This window comes from Amblyraja radiata, chromosome 33, assembly GCF_010909765.2.
Source record: "Amblyraja radiata isolate CabotCenter1 chromosome 33, sAmbRad1.1.pri, whole genome shotgun sequence".
Lineage (NCBI taxonomy): Eukaryota > Metazoa > Chordata > Chondrichthyes > Rajiformes > Rajidae > Amblyraja > Amblyraja radiata.
This window is the reverse complement of record NC_045988.1, coordinates 3,898,739-3,926,715: the sequence shown is the minus strand read 5'-3', so window position 1 is coordinate 3,926,715 and position 27,977 is coordinate 3,898,739. Positions and strand designations below refer to the sequence as shown.

General features: G+C 42.1%; 1 protein-coding gene across 3 annotated transcripts in view; it reads right to left on the bottom strand.

The window, feature by feature from the left end:
* Positions 1 to 24,651, bottom strand: part of hyou1 (hypoxia up-regulated 1) — a 29,225-nt gene extending 4,574 nt beyond the window's left edge. The window contains exons 1-23 of one of the 3 annotated variants that reach the window (XM_033049811.1): positions 24,526 to 24,651; positions 21,430 to 21,516; positions 20,788 to 20,881; positions 20,628 to 20,706; positions 19,241 to 19,395; positions 18,651 to 18,727; positions 18,317 to 18,498; positions 17,820 to 17,935; positions 14,194 to 14,380; positions 13,580 to 13,714; positions 13,189 to 13,271; positions 11,028 to 11,160; positions 10,396 to 10,580; positions 8,342 to 8,480; positions 7,918 to 7,978; positions 7,101 to 7,183; positions 5,972 to 6,160; positions 5,331 to 5,512; positions 4,483 to 4,570; positions 3,357 to 3,479; positions 2,630 to 2,763; positions 2,277 to 2,361; positions 1,325 to 1,598 (exon numbers count right to left, since the gene is read on the bottom strand). In XM_033049811.1, the coding sequence (XP_032905702.1) occupies positions 1,325 to 1,598; positions 2,277 to 2,361; positions 2,630 to 2,763; positions 3,357 to 3,479; positions 4,483 to 4,570; positions 5,331 to 5,512; positions 5,972 to 6,160; positions 7,101 to 7,183; positions 7,918 to 7,978; positions 8,342 to 8,480; positions 10,396 to 10,580; positions 11,028 to 11,160; positions 13,189 to 13,271; positions 13,580 to 13,714; positions 14,194 to 14,380; positions 17,820 to 17,935; positions 18,317 to 18,498; positions 18,651 to 18,727; positions 19,241 to 19,395; positions 20,628 to 20,706; positions 20,788 to 20,881; positions 21,430 to 21,502 (2,857 nt within the window). In that variant the 5' untranslated portion in view covers positions 21,503 to 21,516; positions 24,526 to 24,651. Of the gene's footprint in view, positions 1 to 1,324; positions 1,599 to 2,276; positions 2,362 to 2,629; positions 2,764 to 3,356; positions 3,480 to 4,482; positions 4,571 to 5,330; positions 5,513 to 5,971; positions 6,161 to 7,100; positions 7,184 to 7,917; positions 7,979 to 8,341; positions 8,481 to 10,395; positions 10,581 to 11,027; positions 11,161 to 13,188; positions 13,272 to 13,579; positions 13,715 to 14,193; positions 14,381 to 17,819; positions 17,936 to 18,316; positions 18,499 to 18,650; positions 18,728 to 19,240; positions 19,396 to 20,627; positions 20,707 to 20,787; positions 20,882 to 21,429; positions 21,520 to 24,525 lie in introns of all 3 variants that reach the window. The other 2 variants (XM_033049812.1, XM_033049810.1) reach the window with 2 other exon arrangements.
* Positions 24,652 to 27,977: the final 3,326 nt, after the last annotated feature.

Genomic DNA, 27,977 nt, shown 5'->3' with positions numbered 1-27,977 from the left:
CCACACAACCCAAGGTTTGATCCTTCAGCCCTGCCAGACTGAGTAATAATAATAATAATAAATTTTATTTATGGGCGCCTTTCAAGAGTCTCAAGGACACCTTACAAAAATTGAGCAGGTAGAGGAAAAACATGTAAGGGGAATGAAATAAATAGTAGAGACATGACTAGTACACAAAGTAAAGACAGAATTCAATACAAAACACAGTATGAGGCAATTAATGCACAGATGAAAAGGGACGGGGACGTGGGGCTAAGGATAGGCAGAGGTGAAGAGATGGGTCTTGAAGCGGGACTGGAAGATGGTGAGGGACACGGAATTGCGGATCAGTTGGGGGACGGAGTTCCAGAGCCTGGGAGCTGCCCTGGAGAAGGCTCTGTCCCCAAAACTGCGGAGGTTGGACTTGTGGATGGAGAGGAGACCGGCTGATGTGGATCTGAGGGACCGTGAGGGTTGGTAGGGGGAGAGGAGGTCAATGAGATATGGGGGGGCCAGATGGTGGAGGGCTTTGTAGGTGAGGATCAGGATTTTGTAGGTGATCTGGTGGGAGATAGGAAGCCAGTGAAGTTGTTTGAGGACTGGAGTGATGTGATGCCAGGATTTGGTATGGGTGATGAGTCGGGCGGCTGCGTTCTGGACCAGTTGGAGTCGGTTGATGTAGGTGGAGCTGATGCCAAGGATAAGTGAGTTGCAATAGTCCAGTCGGGAGGAGATGAAGGCATGGATGACTCTTTCAGCAGTGGGCGGTGTGAGAGAGGGTCTGAGTTTGGCGATGTTGCGGAGATGAAAGAAGGAGGTTTTAATGACATGGCGGATGTGAGGCTCAAGGGAGAGGGTGGAATCAAAGATCACGCCAAGGTTGCGGTCCTGGGGAGATGGGGAGACAGTGGTGCCGTCGATGGTGAGAGTGGGGTTATTGATTTTGCTGAGTGTGGCTTTGGAGCCTATGAGGAGGAATTCTGTCTTATCGCTGTTGAGTTTGAGGAAATTATGTTGCATCCAGATTTTTATAGCTGACAAACAGGAGTTGATATGGGAGAGGGGGGGGGTTGTGGGGGGATTTGGTGCCAAGGTAGATCTGGGTGTCATCAGCGTAACAGTGGAAGTCCAGATTGAAGTGGCGGAGTATCTGACCAAGGGGGAGGATGTAGATGATGAGGAGGAGGGGGCCGAGTACGGAGCCTTGGGGAACGCCTTGAGTGACTGCGGCTGTAGCAGAGGTGTGGTTGTGGAGAGAGATGAAGTGGGATCTGTTGGAAAGGTAGGAACGGAGCCAGCTGAGTAGTGCTCTTCTCCCCCTCACACTCCTTTTCAAGGAGCTTACCTGTGTCTTCCTCTGTCTCTTTCACAGGTGGTATATTCTTGTCACTCTCAGCGGCTGTTGCATTCTTCACCTCCTGCGTTGCATTTTGTGCTTCTTGTGTTGTAGTATTCTTACTTTTCCGTGGCTTGGGTTTAGCAAACTTGGCTTTATTAAGCAAGTATTTGACTTCTCTATCCAAGAGAGCCAGCTTTGCTTCTATGTCCTTAGAGAGCAAGACGGGCGTTTCTGTGGACTGTAGATTATTCTGTTCCTTTACAGTTGTGTTCTTCCATGTCTGCATAAACAAATTATAAATCAAGTGTAACAATCAATGAATATATGAGGATATCTCATCTCATGTAGTTTGCCTTTGAATATGTCTGGTATATATTACATACATCATGTATCATCCATATCAACTTCTCCTGACATTTCAAGGAGTATAGTTTTGGATATAGTTCATCCTCTATCACATGTGGAGCAAAGAACTGCAGATGCTGGTTTAAATCGAAGTTAGACACAAAATGCTGGCGTAACAATCTCGGCTTGGCTAGCCTGGTATGTCCTCACTGGTTATCTACATGAATAACTTCTTCTCCCAGCTTCCCAAGATCATCAGATCATGAATGTAGTAGAACAAGATCCATAGCATTCACCCATAGCAACTGTGAATTTAGGGGCTGAGGGAACATGAAGCTACAAATGTGCATTTATATCAGTAAGCATCCCTTCAATCATCATTTGGGACAAATTAGCTCTACATTTTCACAGCTGCCAAAATTGTCCGGGAAGAAAATTAATTCAAGATTTTGATAGAGAGTCATTAATCTACAAACCATGCAGTTCCATCCACTTAAGTAGAACATTAAACTCCAAGGACTGAATAAACTAGGAAAACATTTTTCAACTCGAACAGAATCCACTCAGTTTAGCAACTGTGTCTTCAGTGAGAGTGAGATTTGATTATACTTACAGAGGTCTCCGTGATGACCTTTTCCAGAGTGTTTAATTCCACTTCTGTGAAAATCTGATCATCTTCTGGTAAGAGACTTGCTCCTCTGAAGTCACAAACATAAGAGATAGTTAAGAAAGAGAAAGAGGTCAAAGGGAGGTCTGACAGAATTTCATAAAATGATGAGAGGCATAGTCGGAATCTTTATCCCCAGGATGGAAACATAGTTTTATGTTCAATGATAATAGTAATAACTGAGGTCAGATTTGGAGAATCACATGCTCATGAAACCATCCCCCAATAGTAATTAATTAAAATATCAAAGAAATGAAAAGACTGGCCAGTGAAGTTCCCTGCCTCACTTCAATACTCACTTGAGGAAGATGCTGGAGTGATTGAGCATGCTGTCTAATGCGGCCAGGCGATCTGGCCACTTCCTCCTCTCTTCTACTTTAAAAAAGAGATCCTTGCACAGTTTGCGTAGCTCAGAAAGCTTAGTTTTCAGTTCCTAAATGCAGGAAACGACAATTCATTGTTTTTGCCCAGTACAGTCTAATATCTCAATGTACAGAATAAGTACAACACCAAATTGATTGATACAGCATGGAAACAAGCTCTACTGCCCACTGTGTCTATTGGTCACCTGTTATCCTACTTTTGCATTCACTTCCAATACACTTGGGGCAATTTCTATAAACACACAGTTTTGAGAAGCGAGAGGGAACCAGAGGACACGGAGGAAGCCACATGGTCACAGGGAGCACGTACAAACTCTACACAGGCAGCACCCAAGATCAGGATTTAACCCATGACTTTGGCGCTGTGAGGCAGCAGCTCTACTAACTGCGTCACCCCTCAATTTTCTTCTCATTGTTAAATAATGAACAGGACTACATCCAAGATCCAAAAAGGCAATAATGCCACTCTGCATAAAACATGGTACCAAAATAAATATTAAATCAGGCTGTAGTTTAGAACTAAGACTCACACTTGTTTCATGTTCTAGGCACATTAATGTATTGTGGGTCAAAGCTGCCAGTTAATAGGATGGTTAACTAACCAGTATCCGAATTTAAAAAGCAACTAAAGAAGACATTAAACCTTTGTAGTGGCAGTATATCCATCCTCATCCAGCCAGTTGGAAGCCGCACTAAGTTTACCAGAAATCTTGTCACGTTCATCTTGAGTGGAGACCAGCTGATATTCTTCTTGGTACAGCTTGTCCTACAAAATAGCAATAAAGGTCAGCTATTGCAGGATTAAATTAGATCCAAACCACAAAAAAAAGTCATTTAATTCTTCCCAGGGACAGAAGTTACCTGGTCTTTGCTGATGTAGTTGAATATTGGAACAGAGCTGGACTGGCACAGAGGCCTGAAGCTGTGTAACAATAAACAACCTGTTGCTAACGCCACTGGAACTTAAACTATCAGACCTTAGAACAGAGACTTCTATCAGCCGGCAAATTAAAATCTTAATGGAACAACAGCAGTTTTAAGACTGAAGAATTCTCGTCAAGATTAATTATTTAATGGCTTACCAATTACAGAAAGGGCACTACCATTCAATATAAAAAGTTAAACAAAAAAAAGGTGCTGTTAACATACTGTTTACTTCCTCAAATCGGAAACTGGTTCAGAATTTAATTACTGATATCGCACATTTATCACTATGTAATTTCAGTTATTATTCCAACTATTTGAAATGTGTTACTATTTTCCCTTTGCATATCCCCTTTCCTTACAAGAACATGTTTAGTTTTAGTTTTAGGCATGGAAGCAGGCCCTTCGGCCCACTGAGTGAATGTCAACCATCGATCGCCAGTTCACACTAGTTCTATGTTTTCCCATCCACTTCCTACACATTAAGGGGAATTATCAGATGCCAATTAACCTGCAACCCCACTGCACCACTGATACTAATTAGAGATTATTTTTTTTTTTAAGTTGCTTTGCCACACGCTACCAGATCACTTATTTGCAGTCTAAGATTAAATGTTTAAACCAAACTCTCGCTCAATATCACCGACAATAATGTGGTCAAGGAAAGAGCGTTCATGTTGCGGCCCTGTTTCCACCAATCTTTCCACCACCGAAGCACAAGCCAGACGAACGTCGCCTATTCCTTCTCTCCATAGATGCTGCCTCACCCGCTGAGTTACTCCGGCATTTTGTGTCTACTTTCTTTTGTTTTATTTGGCCGGGATCATGAGTGCCCTGATACTGACCTGTGTTTCAAAGATGAAAGCTTCCAATGAGTTAGCTGCTTTTTCACGCTCGTGTTTCTGATGGTCCCGATCTGTGAGATCCTGAAGCCTATAATAAAATAGAGGAGCAGTGAGGGACTGCAAAAAGTGTAAGCAATCAGCATTAAAGTGGGTGTTCGCCATCTTTATGGTGTGGTATATCTATAACTGACTGGGCTGGCTTTAATTGATTGTCATACTGCAATAAGCTCCAAGGCATCACCTTTCTTTAGAATCTCACTGTAGTCAATAATTCATGTTCACCAAGTTAAAACAGATGGGAATATTACTGTATTGAGTCAAAAAGACTAGGCTTGTATTCACTGGAGTGTAGAAGGATGAGGGGATATCTTATAGAAACATATAAAATTATAAAAGGGCTGGACAAGCTAGATGAAGGAAAAATGTTCCCAATGTTGGGAGAGTCCAGAACCAGGGGCCACAGTGTTAGAATAAAGGGGAGGTAATTTAAGACTGAGGTGAGAAAAAAAAATTTCACCCAGAGTTGTGAATTCTGTGGCAGGGAATTTATGGAATTCCCTGCCACAGAGGGCAGTGGAGGCCAAGTCACTGGATGGATTTCAGAGAGAGTTAGATAGAGCTCTAGGGGCTAGTGGAGTCAAGGGATATGGGGAGAAGGCAGGCATGGGTTATTGATAGGGGGCTATCAGCCATGATCACAATGCATGGCGGTGCTGGCTCGAAGGGCCAAATGGCCACCTCCTGCACCTATTTTCTATGTTTCTATATTTGCATATTTGTGAATTGTTTTTGCTGTCTCATTGAGGCAAAATGACCTCAAAGCTCTTCAAACACCAATTCATCCTTACTTCTTCTGTGATTGACTCATCTCGTCTTGTGAAAGATCAGGCAAGTCCTTTACTTCCAAATAGACAGTCACATCCTCACTAATCTTCAGCCTTTTAGGTGCCTTCGGCTTCTGCAACTCCTCAGTTTTATTCAGTTCCGGATCTTTCGCCTCCTCTTTCCCAGCATCATCTGGTTGGTCATTCTGCACAAAACACAATAGAATGTGTAATGAGTCATTACCTAATCAGTAGCACACACTTCACAGCAAAAATCATAATCACTCAGTGAATACAGCGAGCAGATATCAAAGCCACAATCAACAGAAAAACCCTCTCTGCAGTCACCAAATAAACAACTCAGCTTTGGGAACACACATGCATCAGAGATAACTGCATTCCCACAAAGGGTGGAGACAACTAAAACGCACCCCGCTCCCGTTTTGCCCATTCTACTGCGGAATTTGAATCTAAGTGTAAAACACAAAATTGGAGAGGCGATGCTTGTGCACGAGGATAATCTGCTGGGATTCAGCTTTGACTTGCATACATTGAACTGTCACTGGGAGAAACACCCCATGGCTACGAAGCAACACGATAACATGCCAATATCTAGAAACGGAAAACTGAAGCAATATCTGGCTCAATGCAGAACACATCCTTACTGGAGTTTCAGACTTTTCAGATTTGTTCTCTCCTTTTTTAGTCTCTTCAGTTTGTTTCTCCTCAGTTTGCTCATCGTCTTGTTCCTCTGGGTGCTTGCTGTCCTGTCCAGAGAATGTCGCTTTACCTATCAGTGTCTCCAACTCTTCCTGTGTTTCTTTCTCACTTTTACTTGTGATTTCCTCTTCGTCCTGTGGACAAACAGAAACATTTCAGCAGGAGCAGCAGCATTATATTTTTCTGCCCTCCACCAATTATCTTCAAGTGACTGTCAAGTACCCAGTAGCTGAATGGCTAAATAGAGGTCTGCAGACAAGCTGCCCCTCAGTTCCACTGACCAGAGCTCATTCCTGACCTCTGGCACTCTAGAGCTTTAGTGTTTACATGTTCTCCAGTGCAAGGATTTCTTCCAAATGCTCCAGTATCCTTTCCCATTCCAAAAGATGCAAGGCTCTTTCATTGCTCTGTAAAGTGGAATGAACTCAATGGGCTGAATTGACCTCCATGTTTTAAGGGAAATAAGAAATAAAGCCTCCTTGAAAAATGTAATACCTTAACTGAATGAAAGGAATTACTGGCCCATGACTGATGGAGATGTGGGTGGCAATGAATTCCCTCTCATTGTCAGAAACACATGGAGACCCAGTGGAAGGAATAAACCATCTCAAGACTGTCAACCCAACAATGCCCCGCCCAAGGCAAGAGTTTGCAAATTGGTTCAGTACACGGGTCTGCCAAAGAAGTACTAGTTATTGAAATGGAAGGTATACTTTGGACTCTGAAGAAAGTCACTATGATTAATGTGAGATTTTTATGTAATAATTTAACTTGTCATATTTCCTGTCTGTTGACATCAAGGCAAAGTGGTGCATACATCACAGATGTTCTGTTCTAATGCTTTCATGTTCTATCTTAAATTTGCACATCAACTGGCTACCACTAAATTCGTTACCCACATTTTTCATCAGAGGTCACCAGTGATCAAGCAAGGCTTATTTTTTCTTTGTTACATCCTTTCCCAGTTTCAACGCTATCTCAGACCAAGAACCAAACCAAGAATCTTCTCACCTTCATGAATGTTTTCACCCATCAGCTGCAAGAAGATAGAAACTTATGTAGGTGCACACTTACCTGTACAGATTCAGTCAGATTCTCCTTCCCATCTGCTTCAGAGCTCCCACCTCCAAACAAGCTGGAAATTGTGTTTCCAAGTTCTGCAGTTGAGATCAAACAATAAGAAGCTGCAAACAGCCACCAGAAACAAGATAATCTTCCATCAATAAACAAACTTTTTATTTGCGGCTGTGCTTTTTGAATCCCTACAATCCTCATGACTTTGCAGGGTCACAGTTCAATAGGTTACAGTGGGAGTCTTAAACAAATAGCAATGGACTAGAAATATTGGTCTATTCAGCCGTGGGATACAGAACAACCAAACCCATAACGGGGCTGGTTCATTACTCACAATCAAAAGTGGAATCGCTATGTAACAATCCTTCTTTTTTAAAACGATACAATTGTGTGATTTGCTTGACCTCTTTAAATATATCAAAATTGGATGGGGGAAAGTGGATTTGCAGTACAAGAACAGTTATGGGTATTTATGAAAAGAAGGGAGTGGTGAAAACATGGTCACTCCTCCTGTTTCCTTCTCTTCTTGTATCTAGGTTCAAGCTATACAACAGTTTTATGATGCAAATTCTATGGTCATAGTAGCCCTTGCGAGTGCCTGGCGATACAGCAGTCGCAATGGGGAGCTGGAGTATGAAGCTCTGTTAACTAACTACTCTCAACTAAGAAAAAATAAATTTTCAAACACAAAGTCAGCTTCTTAAATAAGAAATACCAGCCTCCAATCAGCAGTTTATCATCTAAAGTAGACTGGACTCTGCAAGAACATACAGCATTCACTGGTCAGGGATGTCATTGATGCTCACTGAATACTCACTGGTCAAGGTCGACTCCTCCTCTGGTTCCCCATCCTGCATCGTCTCAAACACAGCTTCTACCTACACCAGAAAAGGATAGTCATTCAAATAAACTCAATCTAGCAAGCCAATGGTTTCATTTATTTTCTTACAAATGGGGTAAAAGGAATGTTATTCAGTTTATTTGTCGCATGTTAACAATTAGAAATAAAAAGCCATAAACTGACATTGCTGTTGGCCCTGTGTAATTAATAGTCAGGTACAAAGTACTCATTTGAGCTTTAACTTTTAGTACATTTGCCGTTCACTTCTTTGGTTTTTCAAAGGTCCTAGATACTTAATTAAATATATACAAGTTCATTCATATCATGGAAACCTATCCAAGATAACTGCTATAAAGTGACTACAATTGTAAATTGGCCCAGTGACCCAGTGCGTACTTACCCTATCTAGTGCCAGTATTCCACTTTCGTCCATGTTAAAATGGGCTTTAATGCCTTTAGACTCAGCATTGGAATGCTTCTGGAAGCTCGCACCAACACCACTTAATCGAGCGGTTGTCAGGTTCAATGATCCAAATATACTGCATGGAAAAGACAGCAGGAAGTCAGTTTGTGCATTACCAGATATCCACACGTATAAAAGCAATGTCTCAGTGTGATAAGATGAGCAACTCAGAAGAGCAGTATACCAAGTGGCAAGAGTCATTCTTCAGACTAGGACTAAAATTCCAATTATTCATTGTAGATAGAAATGAAAGATTCGGGGTACAGCTAAAAAATGGAGCAGAGAATTGTCATATTGACCTATGCAATATTTTCCCCTAACAGATAAAGAGAAAGACATTCATGTACTTACATTTGCATGCCATGTGTGCAAATTTCTGTCATAATCTGCCCAAACATCCACATGTGAAATACAACTCATTGATTGGTAACGTATTATTGAGACAATTTTGGACCCAAAAGTTTATGGTTGTGTAGTGCTTTGATATTGAAAAGCTGTAGATGACACTTAACTGAATAGTGCCAAGTTATGGAGTCATAGAGTGACAGTGTGGAAGCAGGCCCCTCAGTCCAATATGTCCCAGCTACACTAGTCCCACTTGCCTGCGCTTGGTACATATCCCTCCAAACCTGTCACATCCATGTATTCTTTGCTTTTCTTTGTATTCACATGGATCCACAGGCCCTGTGGATCGGTAATATCGGGAGCTCGCAGGTCCCTGGTGGGAGACTGATTTCCGAGAGCTCCCGCAAAGGCAACTTCGCCCGCCCCGAATCGCGGGGTTTGAATCAGCCCGTCACAGGGCCTTACATTGCCTGGCGCGGGACTTACCAACGCCCTCCGGGGGCTTTAACATCAGGAGCCTCGATCGCCTCGACGCGGGAGAAGATCAAAGAACAGGGAAGAGATAAGACTTTTGCCTTCCAGTGAGAGGCGTTTGGAGATTCACTGTGATGGATGTTTGTGTGAAACCGTGCTGATTGTGTGTTATGTTTATTTTACTGTTATGACTGCAGGGAACGAAATTTTCTTCAAACCTCTGTTTGTTTGAATGACAATAAAGGCAATTTGTATTGTATTTGCATATACATGTAGGAACCAATATTAACTTTGCTGGCTTCAAAATAGCATTGTGGCTGATTGTAAGGAAGGAAGATGAAGGCTACTGAATCAATACCACAGGTCAAAGATTCAATGAAGTTCAATCTAGATAAAAGTGCTAGGTAATGCATTTGTGGAGGACAAACAGACCATGAAAAATGGATACTAAATCCAAAGGAACAGAATCTTGTTCTGTTTAATGACCTCCAAGATAGAACAGATATTCAGATAACTTTCCTGTTTGTATCAGAACTGGTAAGCTCTGTTGCAATTATCCATCTGCAACATAAACTCAATTCTTCTCTCTCCTGACACTGCATGATCTGCTGGACATTTACAACATTCTCCCTTTGGTTTAAGTTCTTTTCAACTACTGACTTGCATTTCACAGCTTTTATCTCTCTCTCTCTCTCCCCCCCTCTCTTTCAACCAGAGTGTTTCATTAACAGTGCATCACCAAGAAAACATTGGTTTCATCTTTGACCTGGAACAATACCATTCTGTTTCCATCGAACTACCAAGCTATCGAACCTGCCGAGTGTGTCTGGCATTTTCTGATTAGTGAACTTGTGCTTACGGGATACCATTGACAAGCCAAGATGTTGAATTGAAGCCATGAAATGTATAAACCACCATGTTAGGCACAGTTAAAATACCGAGTACACATCTGATCACTATAACAGGAAGGATGTGATATCAAAACCTGCTTGAACACCTGGACTGTTGATGTCTGTAGAGAGAACAGAGTTAGCTTAAGTGATGTTTTTAAACTTTATGTGGGCAAATTTGACGTGTTGATGTTGTCTCACTGCCACATTCTTTGATCATACTGTAGATACCTTAGTAAAACTTCCACATTAAAGTCACCAACCTTCCTTCCCATTATTTACCTGAGGTCATGTTCACAGAGGAAGCCCATGTCCCCATAATTAACAAAGAACTCAAAGTCATCAGTGTAACGATTGAAGGTGATAACTTTGCGCTGGGGATATGGGGACATTCGCTGAAATAGCACACGCTTGTTATGTTTAATGTTTTTTACACCATCCTCTTCAACCGATCGTGTGAATTCAACCTGCCAGGCAAAACACCAAAGTTAAAGAAGCCAAGAGAAAAATCACAGACTAATCGCATATTCTGGATGAAAAATCTCTTGACAGGTGCTATGACAAGGCAAAAAAAATCATGAATGGGTTTCTTTATTTAAAGTATTAAGGAAACAGATGTGTCCAATAAACTCTTAATGTTTTCTTTCAGTTCACTTTATTTCATATTTAGAGCAGCTATACTTGGCGAGTTAGTGCAGGCACAAATGTGCTAAAATGGCCTCCTCCCACCATTAGGTTTCCAACTGCAAGTTATGTTAACAGCACTGATTGGGCAATATCCAATTCTAGTTTCTGATTTTTATGACTTAATTCCTCCACTGAAATTGCAACTTTCCACATACACGTGCTTAAGACACTCCTGTGGATGTATGTAGCTACACCTGTTATACCTGCTGCACCTGTAGACGATGTACCTGAATAGGATAGAGGGCTGCATCACGGATGAGGAAGGGTTTGACCTTGAAGGCTTTGCTCAGGGCAGCAGCTTGATACACTGCTCCCATTGCTGCTGCCTCATCAGCATTTATATTCTTTCCCAACTCCTTTCTGTAAAAAGACACAAAAACACAGATATTGACAAAGACAGCAAGAAAAACTAAAAAGGAAATCACATCAACCGAATCCACCTTGCTACTTTCTTTCAAGAATAGGTGGCAATGTTATGGTCTATTCAGGTTCATTTCTGCACAGTAAACACACTGAAGTCACCAACTGACTGCCAGTTTTCTAAAGAAAATTCTGTAGAAAGGGAACACATCTACTTTTGAATCCCCAATTAAGCACCACACCAATGCAAATCTCTTCAAGTTTCAAGTGCTTCCCACAATATAATCAAGATGGAGAAATAGTTCACATGTAGGATGAAACAATAGCTTTCAGCATGCCACCAACCAGCATTGAGCTCCGCTGTTAAATGGTTAAGGGATGATCTAACATAAAGTATTCAAAGATAATGACATAAAATGTCGGAAAATAATTTGCCACAAACTAAGAATGATAACCATACCATTTATGAACAAAATCAGGAAGCAGGAAAATCAAGTTGCAATTTACAAAGGATAGCAGAATCTGGAACTTGTGTTTCAAATACAGGGTCAAGGATGGCAATCAATTGAAGTAGCTTGGATACATCAGTTACAAATTTCTAGCAGTACAGCCTTGTGGCAGCAGCAATTGACCTGCAATGGTTATCCATCATCAGGCACTTGGATTAGTTTCTTTAATTTATCCAAACCCTTCATAATTTTAAACATTTTCCTTTCCAATCCTCTCTCTCAATCTCAGTTTCTCTAGTCTAATCAATCACATTACTAAACCATTCATCTTTGGAACTAGTCTCTTACACATCTTCAAAGGCACCTCCTCCCTAATTGTGGTATCCAACCTGAAACAAATTTTGTCCAGGAAGCTTTACCTTTCAAATTTAGTGTCAGTTATAAACGTCAGTATTGCACCACTTTTCCAAACCCAAGTAAATAATGCCGATGAGGAACCTTGTCCAAATAATGAACTTTTGGGTAAATTATGAAAATTAACCAATCCAAAAACTGCAATTCTTTTCTATGGCATTACATTTTTTTTTTACCCACACTGCTAGTACACTTTATATACAATGGACTTACATTTTATTAACAGATCAATTATATGTTTTTTCATAATGTTTTAAAGTCCAAATGCACCAAATGTAGGTATATGGAGGGTAGTAAATGGAGGATAGTAAAAGCTTCTTTAGGCATGTGAAAAGGAAAAGATTAGTTAAGACAAATGTGGGTCCCTTGAAGACAGAAACAGGTGGATTTATTATGGCAGATGAGTTGAACAGGTACGCTGGCTCTGTATTCACTAAAGAAAACACAATCTCCCAGACGTACTAGGGGACAGAGGATCTAGGGTGACGGAGGAACTCAAGGGGGTGGCTCTAGAAATCATGGACGCATTGGTGATAATTTTCCAATGTTTAATAGATTCTGGATTAGTTCCTGTGGATTGGAGGGTAGCTAATGTTATCCCACTTTTAAAGAAAGGAGGGAGAGAGAAAGCAGGGAATCATAGAACAGTTAGCCTGACATTGGTGGTGGGGAAGATGCTGGAGTCAATTATTAAAGGTGTAATAGCGGCACATTTGAAAGGTCATTTAGAGCTGAGATGAGGAAAAACCTTTTCACCCAGAGAGTTGTGAATTTGTGGAATTCGCTGCCTCAGAAGGCAGTGGAGGCCGATTCACTGGACGCTTTCAAAAAATAGTTGGATAGAGGGCTAGTGGAATCAAGGGATATGGGGAGAAAGCAGGAATGTGGTACTGATTGTGGATGGTCAGCCATGATCACTTTGAATGGCGGTGCTGGCTCGAAGGGCCGAATGGCCTACTCCTGCACCTATTTTCTATGTATCTATGTATCAACCACCTTTTACCTCATTATTCTGGTTAGACAACTACAAGATTCTCTCAGTAAATCCATGCTGCCTCTCCTTAACCAATGCAAACTTGTCAAAAGGAGGATATTCATACAGAGAATAGAAACAAAGATAAGACAGAAACTCACACCACGTCAAAGAGAAAAATGGAACTCTTACTTTCCAACAGCTGTTAGTAAGGCCTCCTGTACTTTAGGAACTCGTGTTGCTCCACCCACCAGAATCACATGATCAATGTCTTCCTATAAGAAAGAATCCTTTCAGAAAATATAGCATAAAAAAGTCAGAGATTCAACTGAGACATTGCACTAAGGAACCCATGATAAATTATTCTACGTATAAGTTGCATTTTAAATGGACTGAGCATTGATACTATGCTTAGGGATAAATAGCTCAGGTCCCCTTGACTTGTTACATGGCAATTACACCAATTCCATTGGGAGAACATTAAGTAGGTTACCACTGAAAAAGAGGGACATTAAATGAACTAAACCAAAAACACACAAGCTTAAATTTCAAACACATTCCTGATTTATTTAGAAGCACTCACTATTTTCATCTCAGCTATTCTTAAGGCCTGATGTACAGGGTCTGCAACTTTCTCAAACAAATCACTGCAAAGCTCCTCAAATTCTTGTCTTGTTACTTTGGCCTTGAAGTCAATATCATCAAGTAGTCCCTCGACCTATAAGGAAATGAAAGAAGAATTTTTAAAATTCAATCAATGTTGGATTGATTTAACCTAACTTGCAAAGAGAGGTGAGGTAAAAATGTTTCACATAGCATGTTATATTTAACGGGTGATGAAAACGTATCCAACAGCATTTTCAAAAGACTAGTAATATTACAAGGTCAAAGCAAGAATTTTGAACTGATTATTTAAATCTATCATATAAGCATTACAATTTGAATGGGCTCCTCCAACAGATTTCAATACTTATACCAAGTTCAAGTGAGTTTATTGTCATGTGTCCATGATAGGACAATGAAATTCTTGCTTTGCTTCAGCACACGGAACAAAGTAGGCATTTACTACAACACAGATCAGTGTGTCCATATACCATTATAAAAGAAACCATGTATAAAAGAAACACAAAACATTTAAACTGGGGATAATAAGAAGTCCTGCATGAGTTCAAGAGGCAGCAATACTAGCATATTTACCTGTGCTGTGTGATCGAAATTTGCACTTAGTACCGTTTTCACACGATTTGCTTCCTTCCATAGCTTGGCCATTGCTCTTGGATGCTCACGAACATCTTTGGATGTTTGCTTTTTTCCATTGAAGATTTTGGCAAGGTGATCCAGCAGGCGTAGTTCCATCTCAAGTCCACCCAGATTTCGATTAAAACTGAAGTACAAGAATAAAAAATGAAATGTTTCAACTTCAGCTGATATTCCAGTGTGTTAACACGTTGAGAGTTCTGCATGGTACTGAGAAATTGTACAGAAGCGTTCTCTTTTTAGAGAGAATGCTGAAAACAAAGTCACCATTGCCCACTGCTCCTCTCCATCCAAATTGTGTTCTCTGCAGTCGATATAAATTTGCTGCCACATTACAATTGTAATATTTAAAACGTACTTCACAGCATATCAAACACATTGTATGAGTCCGATATTGCACTTTATAATGCAATCAAGCAAGACCAACAGGAAATTAACTAATACTGAATTTAAAAAATTCTAATTATCCATCTACTTCTCATTGTGGCACAGAATTATTTTATAGTTATTATAGTCATAATTATTTTATAGTTAATCTAGATACACAATTTGCCTCCTGATCTTGCACACCTGAAGCCAGCTCATAACAATATGGATTCCTGGCTTAGAACTATGCAGTGTATTGTTTCATGAAGCTTCATTTAAAACATCAGCCGTAATTACCAATTTAACCAGGCAGCTACTCAATGAAGAGCGGTTGGAAAAGTTTAGAAGATGGGAGCCATTGGTTTTTGAGAATTTTTGTGACTGGGATGGGATTGAGTGGAAGGTGTATCACACCCTGTTGACAAGAAAGATGATTAAAATGGGAACAAGGTTGAGGAAGTCAGTTAAACGTCTGACAAATGAAGACAAACATCTGTTCTAATATATTATGTTACTTGAACATGGAATCTTTTTACCATACTGTTACTGAGGCAGAAAAATTGACTAAATGAAACAGAAATAGGATTACTGCACAAATTGAGTGGACATCATCTTGCAAAATGACTTTTCCTGTAATTTATGACTATGAAATTTAAGGTGAAATTCTAAAAGCTGTGAGTCCGAATTGATGCAAAAATAAAGTTTCCAGTTTAGTGTTGAAAAGGATGTCCTGTCCAACAAAGCCTTCAGCTTCTATCGAAGAGGGAGACTAGTTAAGCTACCTATGTTTTAAGTCTCAGCCATTCCACACTCCAGTGCTTTTCCCCATCCACCAGTTATTTTTCCAGATAGAACCTAACCAATTGCAAACTATTCAATTCAGGGATATCTTCATGTTCACAAATAAATCAACCCTACTAGGGTTATAGTTCAACAAGTACCATTTGTTCAATAATCCATCACTCTTTACAGCCATCTTTTAAAATGGTTCAAAAGTAGCTAGTCAGTCCCCATCTCCTCATGTATGCCAATCTTCCTCTTCTTGCATATGGCGTGCACAGCCTAAAGTTGTAGGACAACTTGTTCTATTTGATCTTATTTGATTGTGCACGCCGGGTTGATTGCATTCGTCGAAACAGAGGTGAAGGTTGCAATCTTCCACCCCATGTCTGCCAATCAACCTTGCTAAAGCTGCAGTCTTCACAATGACTTTTTCATAGAATACCACCCTCACACAAAGCCCACATTTACTCTTCATTGTACTGTGTGTAATCTATATCTATATATTACTAAAAGTCTGTTCTTGACCGGTTTTGGCCATCTGTGCTGCGATTTCCGAGAGAACGCCGCCACCTACGGCCGTCATTTTTGGCCACCTCGCTCAGAGCCCCCCTCCGCCGCATGTGTGCCGAGGATTTTTCCCGTCGATTAAAAATGACAGAGATATTAATGTTTTTACAAAATTCCCCATTCTCTCTGCTGCCCCCGCTGGCGGCAGGGGGGAGGGACTATAAAACCAGGAAGTGGTGTGCCACACAGTCTCTTCAAGCTGGAGGAAGGCAGAGGGTCACGTTTCTCTGAGCTGTGAATAACACTGAACACATGTCTACTCAAATGTAAGTGCCCTTAGTGGTTCTAAAATGCTTACGGAATGTATCTATTGGTTCTAAACTTGCAAAAAAAGTGTCTATTGGTTCTAAAGCTTACAAAAAAATGTCTATTGGTTCTAAATTTGACGACAGATGGCACAATGGGCTAAGTGTTCGACTGGCAACCGGAAGGTAGCCGGTTCGAATCCCGCTTGGAGTGCATACTGTCGTTGTGTCCTTGGGCAAGACACTTCACCCACCTTTGCCTGTGTGTGAGTGATTGGTGGTGGTCGGAGGGGCCGTAGGCGCAGATTGGCAGCCACGCTTCCGTCAGTCTGCCCCAGGTCAGCTGTGGCTACAGAAGTAGCTTACCACCACCGAGTGTGACTGAGGAGTGAATGAATAATGCGATGTAAAGCGCCTTGAGTATTAGAAAGGCGCTATATAAATCCCATCCATTATTATTATTATTAAATCTTGCAAAAAAATGTCTATTGGTTCTAAAGCTTGCAAAAAGTGTCTCTAATGGTTGTAAAGCTTGCAAAAAGTGTCTCTATTGGTTGTAAACCTTGCAAAAAATGTCTATTGGCTCTAAAGCTTGCAAAAAAAATGTCTATTGGTTCTAAAGCTTGCAAAAAATGTCTTTTGGTTCTAAAGCTTGCAAAAAAAATGTCTATTGGTTCTAAAGCTTGCAAAAAATGTCTTGGTTCTAAAGCTAGCAAAACGTGTCTCTATTGGTTCTAAAGCTTGCAAAAAGTGTCTCTATTGGTTCTAAAGCTTGCAAAAAAAATGTTCCTATTGGTTCTAAACCTTGCAAAAAAATGTCTCTATTGGTTCTAAAGCTTGCAAAAAAATCTCTATTGGTTCTAAAGCTTGCAAAGAAATGTCTATTGGTTCTAAAGCTTGCAAAAAAAATGTCTATTGGTTCTAAAGCTTGCAAAACATGTCTATTGGTTCTAAAGCTAGCAAAAAGTGTCTATTGGTTCTAAAGCTTGCAAAAAAAGTCTATTGGTTCTAAAGCTTGCAAAAAAATGTGTATTGGTTCTAAAGCTTGCAAAAAAATGTCTATTGGTTCTAAAGCTTGGAAAACCCGGAAATGTGGGTGTGGCTCAGTCTCTGCAAGATGGAGGAGGGAGAGGTCACGACTCGCTGTCTTTAGTGGCTTTGCACCCTACTTCAAATGGTATGAAACTGCACTTGAATTTGGTGGCCTTGCACCCTGCTAGAAGTGCTATGAAACTGCACTTGAATTTGGTGGCCTTATACCCTGCTTGAAATAGAATTTCAAGGATTAGACGTGAGTCAACTACCAGCCCACCAGCCGTGAGTGAGTGAGTTGCCAGCACAACAGGCTTAATTGACTGAGACGCCAGCCCAAGAATCCATTTGGTGCACAATTTGCATACTAGCCCTCTGGAAACCAGTCCCTTCAGCCCACAACACCCATACTAGCGCTCCAGAAAGCCCCCCCCCCCAACTGGCCACCAAGAATTGGTGGAGAGGTGGAATATTGCGTTGGATGACCAGCCCTCCTGTGTGATGCTGGGACCCAACGGGTCCCACTTAGTCTAGTATCCATTAAAAATAGAGTCATTGAAAATAGAAATTTACCCGATCCCTCTGATCTGGAGCTGGGGCTGTGTTCCCCAATCCTTTGTCTTTGTCGTCATGTAAGTAACAATGGTGGCAGTGGTGCTGCTCGACCCCATGTCGTAAAACATCACATTCTGGAAAAGCAACAGATGTCAGCTTTAGGCCTTAATGTTTCACAGATAAAAATAATCTAAAATTATCTGGTTGGCTTCATTCCAGCAGGCAAAACTTTCAAACTACATTTTATATCAATCATTGAGTTTAGTTTACCGCATGGAAACAGGCCCCTTGAACTACCAAAACTACATTGACCATCAATCACCTGTACAATAGTTCTATATTATCCCAGTTTCACATCCTACATACTAGGGGCAATTTACAGAAGCTAATTAGCCTACAAACCACATCCTGCAACCTATATTTCCTCATTGTCTACTCAAAAATAGTAACTTCAAAATAAATTTCTATTTGCATTAGCGCTTACGTTGATTCTTGGCACTTGTACTCCACCTTACCTGGGCTGTGGCATTAATGTCCTTCCTCCGAAACACACCATAGTTCAGGGCTACAGCTGTGTTATCATTGATGAGTTGAAGGACCTTGAGGCCTGCCATCTGAGCAGCTTGTACAACTGCCCTCCTTTCCGCTTGGTTAAAAAAGACAGGCACTGTGATCACCAGATCCTTAATTGGTTGCTCTGCAGGAAAAAGAAGGAATATATCGTTGCACATCAGAGAAACGCAGTTCCAATTTTAGGTCAATGTCATGTCAGAATCAACACGGACCTTTATTATCAACTCGGGGAGACTAAATTCTAGTAGCAGGGAGAAAAATAAAAATCAGACCAACCTGCAAAATCCTGAGCCAAAATTCTTGAGTAATTGAGAACCATCCCCAATAATTCCTCAGGAGAATAATATAATTCGCTAGAAATAAAAACACAAAAATAGTTAAATATTTAGTGGGAAATAGTTAAAACCATGATAAAACAAAAAAATATTCTCAGAATCTAACCAATAATGTTTGAGCAGGTAATCATTACACGATCATATCCCAGAATTATGAAAATTGATTAAGATGAGCAGATGTGTGTTCTGCAGTGGTAAAAGCAGTGTTAGCGATTAGAAAATGCTTAGGATACCATTCAAAAGTAAGCAAATTAAATGTAAAAGAGTCAGATCGAGACAAACTGCACCAATTTGTCACGACATTAGATAGCCCTTTGTCGGGCACCAATAGCAAGGAAATCTACTCATTTGTGAAGAGCGAATAGAGTTAGATGGAGCTCTAGGGGCTAGTGGAGTCAAGGGATATGGGGAGAAGGCAGGCACGGTTTATTGATAAGGGACGATCAGCCATGATCACAATGAATGGCGGTGCTGGCTCGAAGGGCCGAATGGCCTCCTCCTCCACCTATTTTCTATGTTTCTAATACTTACTCAGACACTTTGTAGAGCGCAGTTCCTCGTGGCTCGGCTGCCACCAGCTGGTGCTCGGGAAAACGTTTCCTGTACAGCTCCACTTGTGGGTTTTCTAACAGTTTTCCCAAGAGATTCTGGAGGTAGCGGAATACAACCTTTGGATTCTTCGCTGACTGTGAATTGCAACCAAAACCCAGCTTAGACCATTCATCATAGCCTACACAAACAGCACCTCAGGCTGTGAATCATACACTGGTTAGACATCAAGCCCAAATCTTACCAGCACAAATCATATAGAATGTTAATACTTAATGTACAAAGGAAAAATCTATCAAGCTCTCTGCCATGTACCTGTGGTGACCTTGGGCAAATCATGTAACATAACATCTCAAAGCTCAATGTACAAATATGGTGGCGCAGCGGTAGAGTTGCTGCCTTACAGTGAATGCAGCGCCAGAGACCTGGGTTCGATCCTGACTACGGGTTCTGTCTATACGGAGTTTGTACGTTCTCCCCGTGACCTGTGTTGGTTTTCTCCGAGATCTTCGGTTTCCTCCCACACTCCAAAGACGTACAGGTTTGTAGGTTAATTGGCTTGGTAAATGTAAAATTTGTCCCTAGTGGGTGTAGGATGGTGTTAATGTGCGGGGATTGCTGGTCGGCGCGAACCCGGTGGGCCGAAGTGCCTGTTTCCGCGCTGTATCTCTAAACTATAAACTAATGACATCTCAAAGCCCAATTAACAAATATGGAAATACACACCACTACTTTGAATGCACATATCTGCCTCACTCACTGAAATTTAAAATCATTGTTGCCATTCATTCACAAGGTTGGTGCAGAAACAGCAAATAAAGCCCATCAAAAAAATTAGCTGCATGTGCTGGAAGTCTGAAATAAGAACAGAAAATGCTGGAAACATCTATAATAAACTCAGTGAACCAAAATGTTAACTGTGTTTCTCTTTCCTCAGTTGTTGCCTGACCTGCTGAGCATTTCCAGTACTTTCTGTTTTATTATAAAACATAACAGCTGATTGAATTACAAAACAGATGACTCTCGATGAAACATATCTGCACAAAATTGGTTTTGATGCACTTTAGGAGGAACTTGGATAGCGTTGAAAATTGTTTCTTTCTTGTCAGCTTACTCAGCATTAACAATTCATCCACACCATCTCAAATTTCTATGGAAGAACGGCTATGAAAGCAAGGTACAAAAGAGGGATGCATAATACATAAAACTCAACAAGCCATCACATTCTACAGGTGCATCCGGCATGGAGTAGGTAAAGAAGAGGAAACTGAATGATCTGAAAGCAGCATTGAAATGTGTTCTGTAATATATATAGATCTACGTGCACTGTTTAATTTTTGGGTAAGTATCAGATATACGAAGATCTCACCATAGCCACTGCACTGTCCCCAAAAAGCCGTTCATTTTCTTTTAAAGCAACAGCAACTGGAGTTTTCCTTCTTGACTCCCTGCAACAACAAAACAGGCTCAGTACTATTATGGCTCAAATTAGATATACTTGGGAGTTAAATTAAGTCAGTTACACATACTTGTTTAATACGATCTCCATTGGAACACCTGGTTTCACTATGGCAATTTTAATCCATTCACTGCCCAAATCAACTGACATCACTGCTATGGAATCTGTATAAAGAGGAGCACAAAACCAGTCAGGCAGACATTCAATAGCAACTGAAAAGGCAGAGAAGAATCAATTTTTAGAATTAGTATTAATTCACAATGAGCATCCCCTTACAGAGTGATCTTCATTGTGAGAAAGAGAAAAATGACCAAGGAAGAAGCCTGGAGATTGCTCAACATGCAAATGTATCTAATATTTTCCACATCCGTCAACAACTAGGAATACTACAAAACATCACACATAGATACAGCGTTAACAAAAATTTGAGATTAAAAACTCAATGTTCTGCTTATTATTCATCATCCCTGATGGGGAGGACAATCTATTGTTAGCATGTCACGTTAGACGTACAAAGTCATCTATCTGAGCCATTTCATGACAGAATTATATAAATGTGGGCATCACGCGTTACAGACATTACACCTTCAACTATACTTTGCATAAAGTTCAACCTTACTCCATAAGATAATTCGCCCCAGTGATGGATATTAAATGCGTAGAAACTTATAAAAACAATGGCACGAGTGAATTAAACCCAAGTTGGACATACCTGTGTGTAAGGCCACGTGAGCGAGTGTAAAACACACCGAAACCCAGATCAGCAGTCCCATCTTTCTGTACATTGCAAAAGGGTCACCTGCAGGGGGCAAGTTAAAGATCAAACTCACAGACCATCAACAGTTTTATTTAAATGTATTTATGTTAACAGATCCTGTGGCATTACAAAACCCCTTGGCCATCCATACTGCATACTTACACAACACAAACATGACATAAAAGTTGGACAACTCTGATCATATAGGTAACATATCAAGAGCCATGTAGCATTTACACAAATGCCAGAGCACTTGGGACACAGATACTACCAATGTAGTAAGATCATCTCTGACCACTCTCACCCTAGCCACAAACTCTTTGACGCACTTCCCACTGGATGGCGACTCCGGACTGTCAAAGCCACCACACCCAGACATAAAAAGTTTTTTTCCACGAACAGTAGCTCTACTCAATAACCAAAAGTCTGTAGCCTCCTTTTGCTCTGGTATTTTATTTCATTCTCGTTTAAACTATACTGTTTTATTATTAATGTTTAATGTTTTATGTGTCATTCTTAATTGTTACTGTATGTCGTGTTGATACTTGCGAGCGGAGCATCAAGGCAAATTCCTTGTATGTGTACATACTTGGCCAATAAACTTATTAATTCATGGAGACTGTTGGAGAACCCTCACTCTGGGAGTGAGCAGGCAGCTGGAGAGTTATTGAGGGATGGAGGCCAGTGAGGCAGGAAAATCATCAGGCCAGGGACACTGAGCACAGGCGATCACGAGTCAAGGCCGTAAGGGTTCGGGGGACAGAGAAAGGGAGAATGAAGTAAGGAGTGGAAGGGGTTAACAAAATGTGGTCGTGATCATGTTTTCGTGTTACAATTCTGCGCAGTAAATCTTATCACTTTGAACACCCTTGCCATTGGCTGATGGGCTCACACTGTCAAAAATACATAGCAGTACTATATGGAGACAAATAGAACACATAGTTTTAGACTAAGGGAGCACCCAATTAAAACAGATAAGAAATATTTATTCCCAAAAAGTTAACTGTCTTTGGAACTCAGTGGCAAGAGTCTTTGGATATATTGACGACTGAGATAGATCATTAATCAGAAAGGGAATCAAGACTTAAAGGGAAAAGTGCAAGCAGGTAGACTTGAAGAACATCAGATCATCCATGATCCAAAACAGTCTGAATCAAGCACAAGGGGGTGAATGGCCCACTGTCTACCACTTACATTCTTATTCCTCATATATGGTGTGCAAGCAAGTTTTCCTCAACCCACAGGACAGCCCAAGGAGGATAGTGATGGAAACATATCCTCCATCAGCAGACTTGAGAACCTGTCTTTGCTTTTTAACTGCATATTGTATGCACATTCAGACAGGTTTATTCATGCCCCACCTTCACTGATATTTAACCTGCTGTTAGCATGTCATGTTACCCATTTTCAATCTTGTGTGCATACATTCAAATCCTCCCAGAAATCCTCTTTCCTTGTTCCTTCTTTTCCTTCCAGTACCAAGCAATTGTTCCAATCCACCAAAGTAGGTAAATACAGGAAGTAGCAGAAAGTCCAGCATGCTTGAAGTGGATAGGTTACCCAGATAACTGGCATGCTCCCGAAGTTATATAAAAATGACACAATTCTCCAATCATCTCTTCGCCTAGGATGCAACCTACGTTATACATTTTGTTTCAAAAAGGTGCATGGCCAAACCATTCAGGTCAGTTAATAGCTGGTCAGTTTATCAATGCTATTTGGGAAGCTTGCAAAATCAATAATCGGGGTAAGGGGACAGAAGGCAGGTAGAAACGGAATTCATTTGGAGAAATCCTCAAATTTAAAAAGGGGGCACAGCATTAACTTGTTCAACCCAGATGGAGATTTTGTTGATGCCATTGCAGAGAAAGTTCAAAATAATGCAAGCTTCATTTGTGAATGTTCAAGAGACATTTGATATGGTCCTTTTTAAAAGCAGGCGAGAAAAATTAATGCAAATTTTAAAAGTACAAATGGACATAAAGTTACAGTTAAGGGCGGTTTCACACATGAAGAAAGGCAGAATTATGCACTTTATGAGACAGTACACCCATTGCTATTTTTGATAGATATTAGTGTCATAGAAATGCAGGCCACAATTTCCAAAATTAGCATGTCATAGAGTCATTATAGCATTGTAACCAGCACTTCAGGCTGCCAGACCCATGCTCAATTAGACTAACCCTATTTTCCTATAAAGCATAGCATCCCTTGTCTTTTCCTTGAAGAAGGCTGAGTGACCTTAGTCTAAAATCATCAGCGACATAAAGGGTATGCAGATCTAAAACTCGAGGGCATGCGTTTAAGGTGTGAGGTAGAATATTTTAAAGGAAATGGAAGGGCAACTTTTTCCTCACAGAGGTGGTGCCTACAAGGGAAGTGAGGGGGAGGGGGGGGGTACAATTTATGGCATTTAAAAATATATCTGTCGTGTTCGATACCTTTACAATACAGCATCTTGACAGGTATATGTAGGAAAGGTTTGGAAGGATATGGGCCAGGTGCAGGCAACTAGTTCATTGAGCAACTTGTTTGGCATGGATCAGTTGAGCCGTCGGGTCTGTTAGGAGGGAGAGATAGAAGGGTTTCGGCCCGAAACGTTGCCTATTTCCTTCGCTCCATAGATGCTGCAGCATTTTTGTCTACCTTCACTCACTCATGAATGAATGAATGGCGGAGTAGACGATGGGCCGAATGGCCTAATACTGCTCCTACACTTGGGATGGAGATGGGATCAGGCCTTGTGATTCCCCCCTCCCCTCCCCTCCCTCACTCTCTGTGTGGCAGCCCGGTCAGTGCCGGCGGTGGGTCAGTGCCGGCGTGGGCAGGCGGCGGGAGAGCCGGACGATCTCGGTGCTGCCCCTCTCCCCCCTCACACCGGCTGTAGCTGACCGTATCGATGCTCGTTCTCTCCCCTCACACAGTGGGCCTCTGGCGGTCCCATTCCTCTCCCCCCTCCTCACAGTGCGGGGCTCCAGGCCTGTGACCGCCGCGTTCTCGGTGCCGGTCTCTCTCCCCCTCCCCTCACACCGGCTGTGGTCCAGTGTGGGCCTGTACCTGTAACGGTGCTGGTGCCGCTCTCCCTCACACCCACTGTGGTCGTGGTCCGGGTCCGGAGGCGCGCGCGCTGTGGGCCGGTGTCCGGTGCCGGTGCCACTCTCTCTATCTCTCTCTCTCTCTCTCCCCTCCCCCCCCCTCTTCAGCACCGGCTCCGCCGCCCCCGCGCGCACGCGGCCGCCTCCAGTTGGTCCGCGTCAGCGCTCGCCGCCACCAACACGCGCGCTGACTGGGCCACGTCCCGGGAGGCGGGGCCGGACACGCGCAGCCCGACAACGTCCTCAGTGGTCCACGTCACTGGGAGGACCGGACTAGTCTGGGGGGGAGGGGCTGGGAGGAGCGGGGGGGAGGGGCTGGGAGGAGCAAGGGAGGGGCTGGGAGGACCGGGGGCGGGGCTGGGAGGACCGGGGGGAGGGGCTGGCAGGACCGGGGGAGGGGCTGGGAGGAGCGGGGGGAGGGGCTGGGAGGAGCGGGGGGAGGGGCTGGGAGGACCGGGGGGCGGGGCTGGGAGGACCGGGGGGAGGGGCTGGGAGGACCGGGGGGAGGGGCTGGGAGGAGCGGGGGGGGGGGGAGGGGCAGGTTGGTTGTCAGAATTCAGTCTGAGGCAAGGTGGGATCACATGAATGCAAGAAATGCAACACCTGTCCCTTCACCTCCCCCCTCGACTCCATTCAAGGACCCAAGCAGTCGTTCCAGGTGCGACAAAGGTTCACCTGTATCTCCTCCAACCTCATCTACTGCATCCGCTGCTCTAGATGCCAGCTGATTTACATCGGGGAGACCAAGCGTAGGTTGGGCGATCGTTTCGCCGAACACCTCCGCTCAGTCCGCAATAACATACCTGAACTCCCGGTGGCTCAGCACTTCAACTCCCCCTCCCATTCCCAATCCGACCTCACTGTCCTGGGTCTCCTCCATTGCCAGAGTGAGCAACAGCGGAAATTGGAGGAACAGCACCTCATATTCCGTCTGGGGACCTTGCGTCCACATGGCATTAACATTGAATTCTCCCAATTTTGCTAGCCCTTGCTGTCTCCTCCCCTTCCTTAACCCTCTAGCTGTCTCCTCCCACCCTCCCATCCGCCCGCCCTCGGGCTCCTCCTCCCCTTTTCCTTCTTTCCCCCACCCCCCCCCCCCCCCCCCCACCCCCCCACCCCCCCCCTCCACCCCCCCCCCCCCTTCGAGCCAGCACCGCCATTCAATGTGATCATGGCTGATCGTCCCCATCAGAATAGACAATTTCGGGTCGAAACCCTTCTTCAGACCCGAAACGTTTCCTATTTCCTTCGCTCCATAGATGCTGCCTCACCCGCTGAGTTTCTCCAGTATTTTTGTCTACCTGCAATCTTGTTTTTGTTTTATTTCCCTTATAAATCTGCGCATTCGTCTATACCGCATAAGCCATTCAGTTCCCTCTGTACACTCCAACCTTACTGCCCACGTGCTGCTTCAATGTGGGGGCAAATAAGTTACAAAAGCTTTTCACTGTACCTCTGTAAACATGAGAATGAACTAAACTAAACCTGTGTTTAATTTCTAGTTGAAATTTAGATTGACAGTTGTAATAAATAAATATTAAATACAAAATGAATATAGATGAAACATACTCTGATCACGTGAGGAGTTGTATTGGGTGAATGGATATATATGTAATAACAGTACTTAAACAATGGACCCAAAGTGCTGGAGTAACTCAGTGAGTCAGGCAGCATCACTGGAGAAGGTTCACTGAAGAAGGGTTTCGGCCCAAAACGTCGCCTATTTCCTTCGCTCCATAGATGCTGCTGCACCCGCTGAGTTTCCCCAGCAATATTGTGTACCTTCTCTGGAGACACTACCTGGCCTGCTGAGCTACTCCAGAACTTTGTGTCCCTTTGTGTATTAACCAGCATATGCAGTTATTTGTTTCTACTACTTGTACTAAATTAGTTAGTGTGAGTAATGGTGAATCTATTATCTTACCCTTGGTATGATTATGCCTAATCTATTGCAGGATTGTCACTAAAGTGTATAAATTTAAAAAAATCACAGTACTTGGGTCCATGTGATATTAAAACGCCATTGGTGAGGGATGGGAGCACTGGGGAAAATATCTCAGCTGATAGTGTTGTGGTTGTCAATACTCAAATTAATTCAGATCACGCAGAGAATTCTTCAAGAAGCTTAACTTTTATTTGCAAACAAAAGTTGGTTTTCCCCCCAGCATCAAATCACGTGGAGCTCTCTCCCGCTCCAAACAAAGGATCATCGCTTTTTATACCATTTTCAAATCAGCACGTCCCACCCGTCACATTTCCATATCCAATCATTTGCCAACATTCCCTTATTACCAGCCAATCACTTGCTCCCACTTATCCCCTCCTTCCCAGTACATTTCCACATTTGCAACTGATGTAGGTGTCACATAAATCCTTGTGGCCCCTTCCCTTGCCATGTGTGTTTAACTCCTTTGTTCAGATTTCATTGCAACAAAGTGAAATTCACGAAAAATAGACAATTCCCAGAACCCACTTCACAAAATACAAAAGATAGTGATTACTCAATTTATATTTACAAGACATTGTTCCCATTAAACCTATACATCTTGGGAAATAATGTAACTTCTTAAACTACAGATCCAAACACAAAGATCTAATGTATTTAATCCTAATTAAAATACAATATATTTCCCAGATGATCTTCTTTATAAATCATATTTAAACTAACATCATCTTATATTACACACCTTAAAATAGAAATGTACTCTGTCTTTACAAACTCACATCTCCTATCTTCCCAGAACAGCAAGGGTCATAAAAATGTCCCACCTGATAATTGTCTCTTGGCCATCTTACACTCCCTCCCCCTTTCTTGTTATCTCTAGGGGATGGCATTCCAGCTTCATCCTTGGGCCTCTTTATGACTTTGCCTCCAAACTACCAACCTTATTCAAAGGATTGTTACATCTCCAAACCCACATCTCTTTCTCAAAGCCTAGTCACCTCAGTTTTTATAAACATAAGAAATCCAACATACAAAGGTCACATACTCCTCACCCAACCAACATTTGGCCTTCTCATCTGTCTTTCCTCTTATCCCAACACGAGTATAATTAAACGTAGCTAAAGACTGGCTCACAGACCCCGAGACGCCTTGTTATCTTAGACTAATATAAACAGTTGTCAGTCATAAACTCTGAGCCCTTTGTGTTATAGCAAAGCTAAGGAATGTCCTAACGAAAAAGCATGTGGTCTGTGACCAAATGGCCTGTAACCTGAGAACGGCCACACTAACAAACTACATTTAAATACAAATCAGATTATATAAGATACATTTAATATAGTAGATAATATTTACTATAATAGACTGAAGGGCACCATCGAGCCCTTCAGTCAACCTCCCAATGAATGAAAATGAAAGCAAGATGTCAGGAGTTGTGGGGAGAAGGCACGAGAATGGGGTTGAGA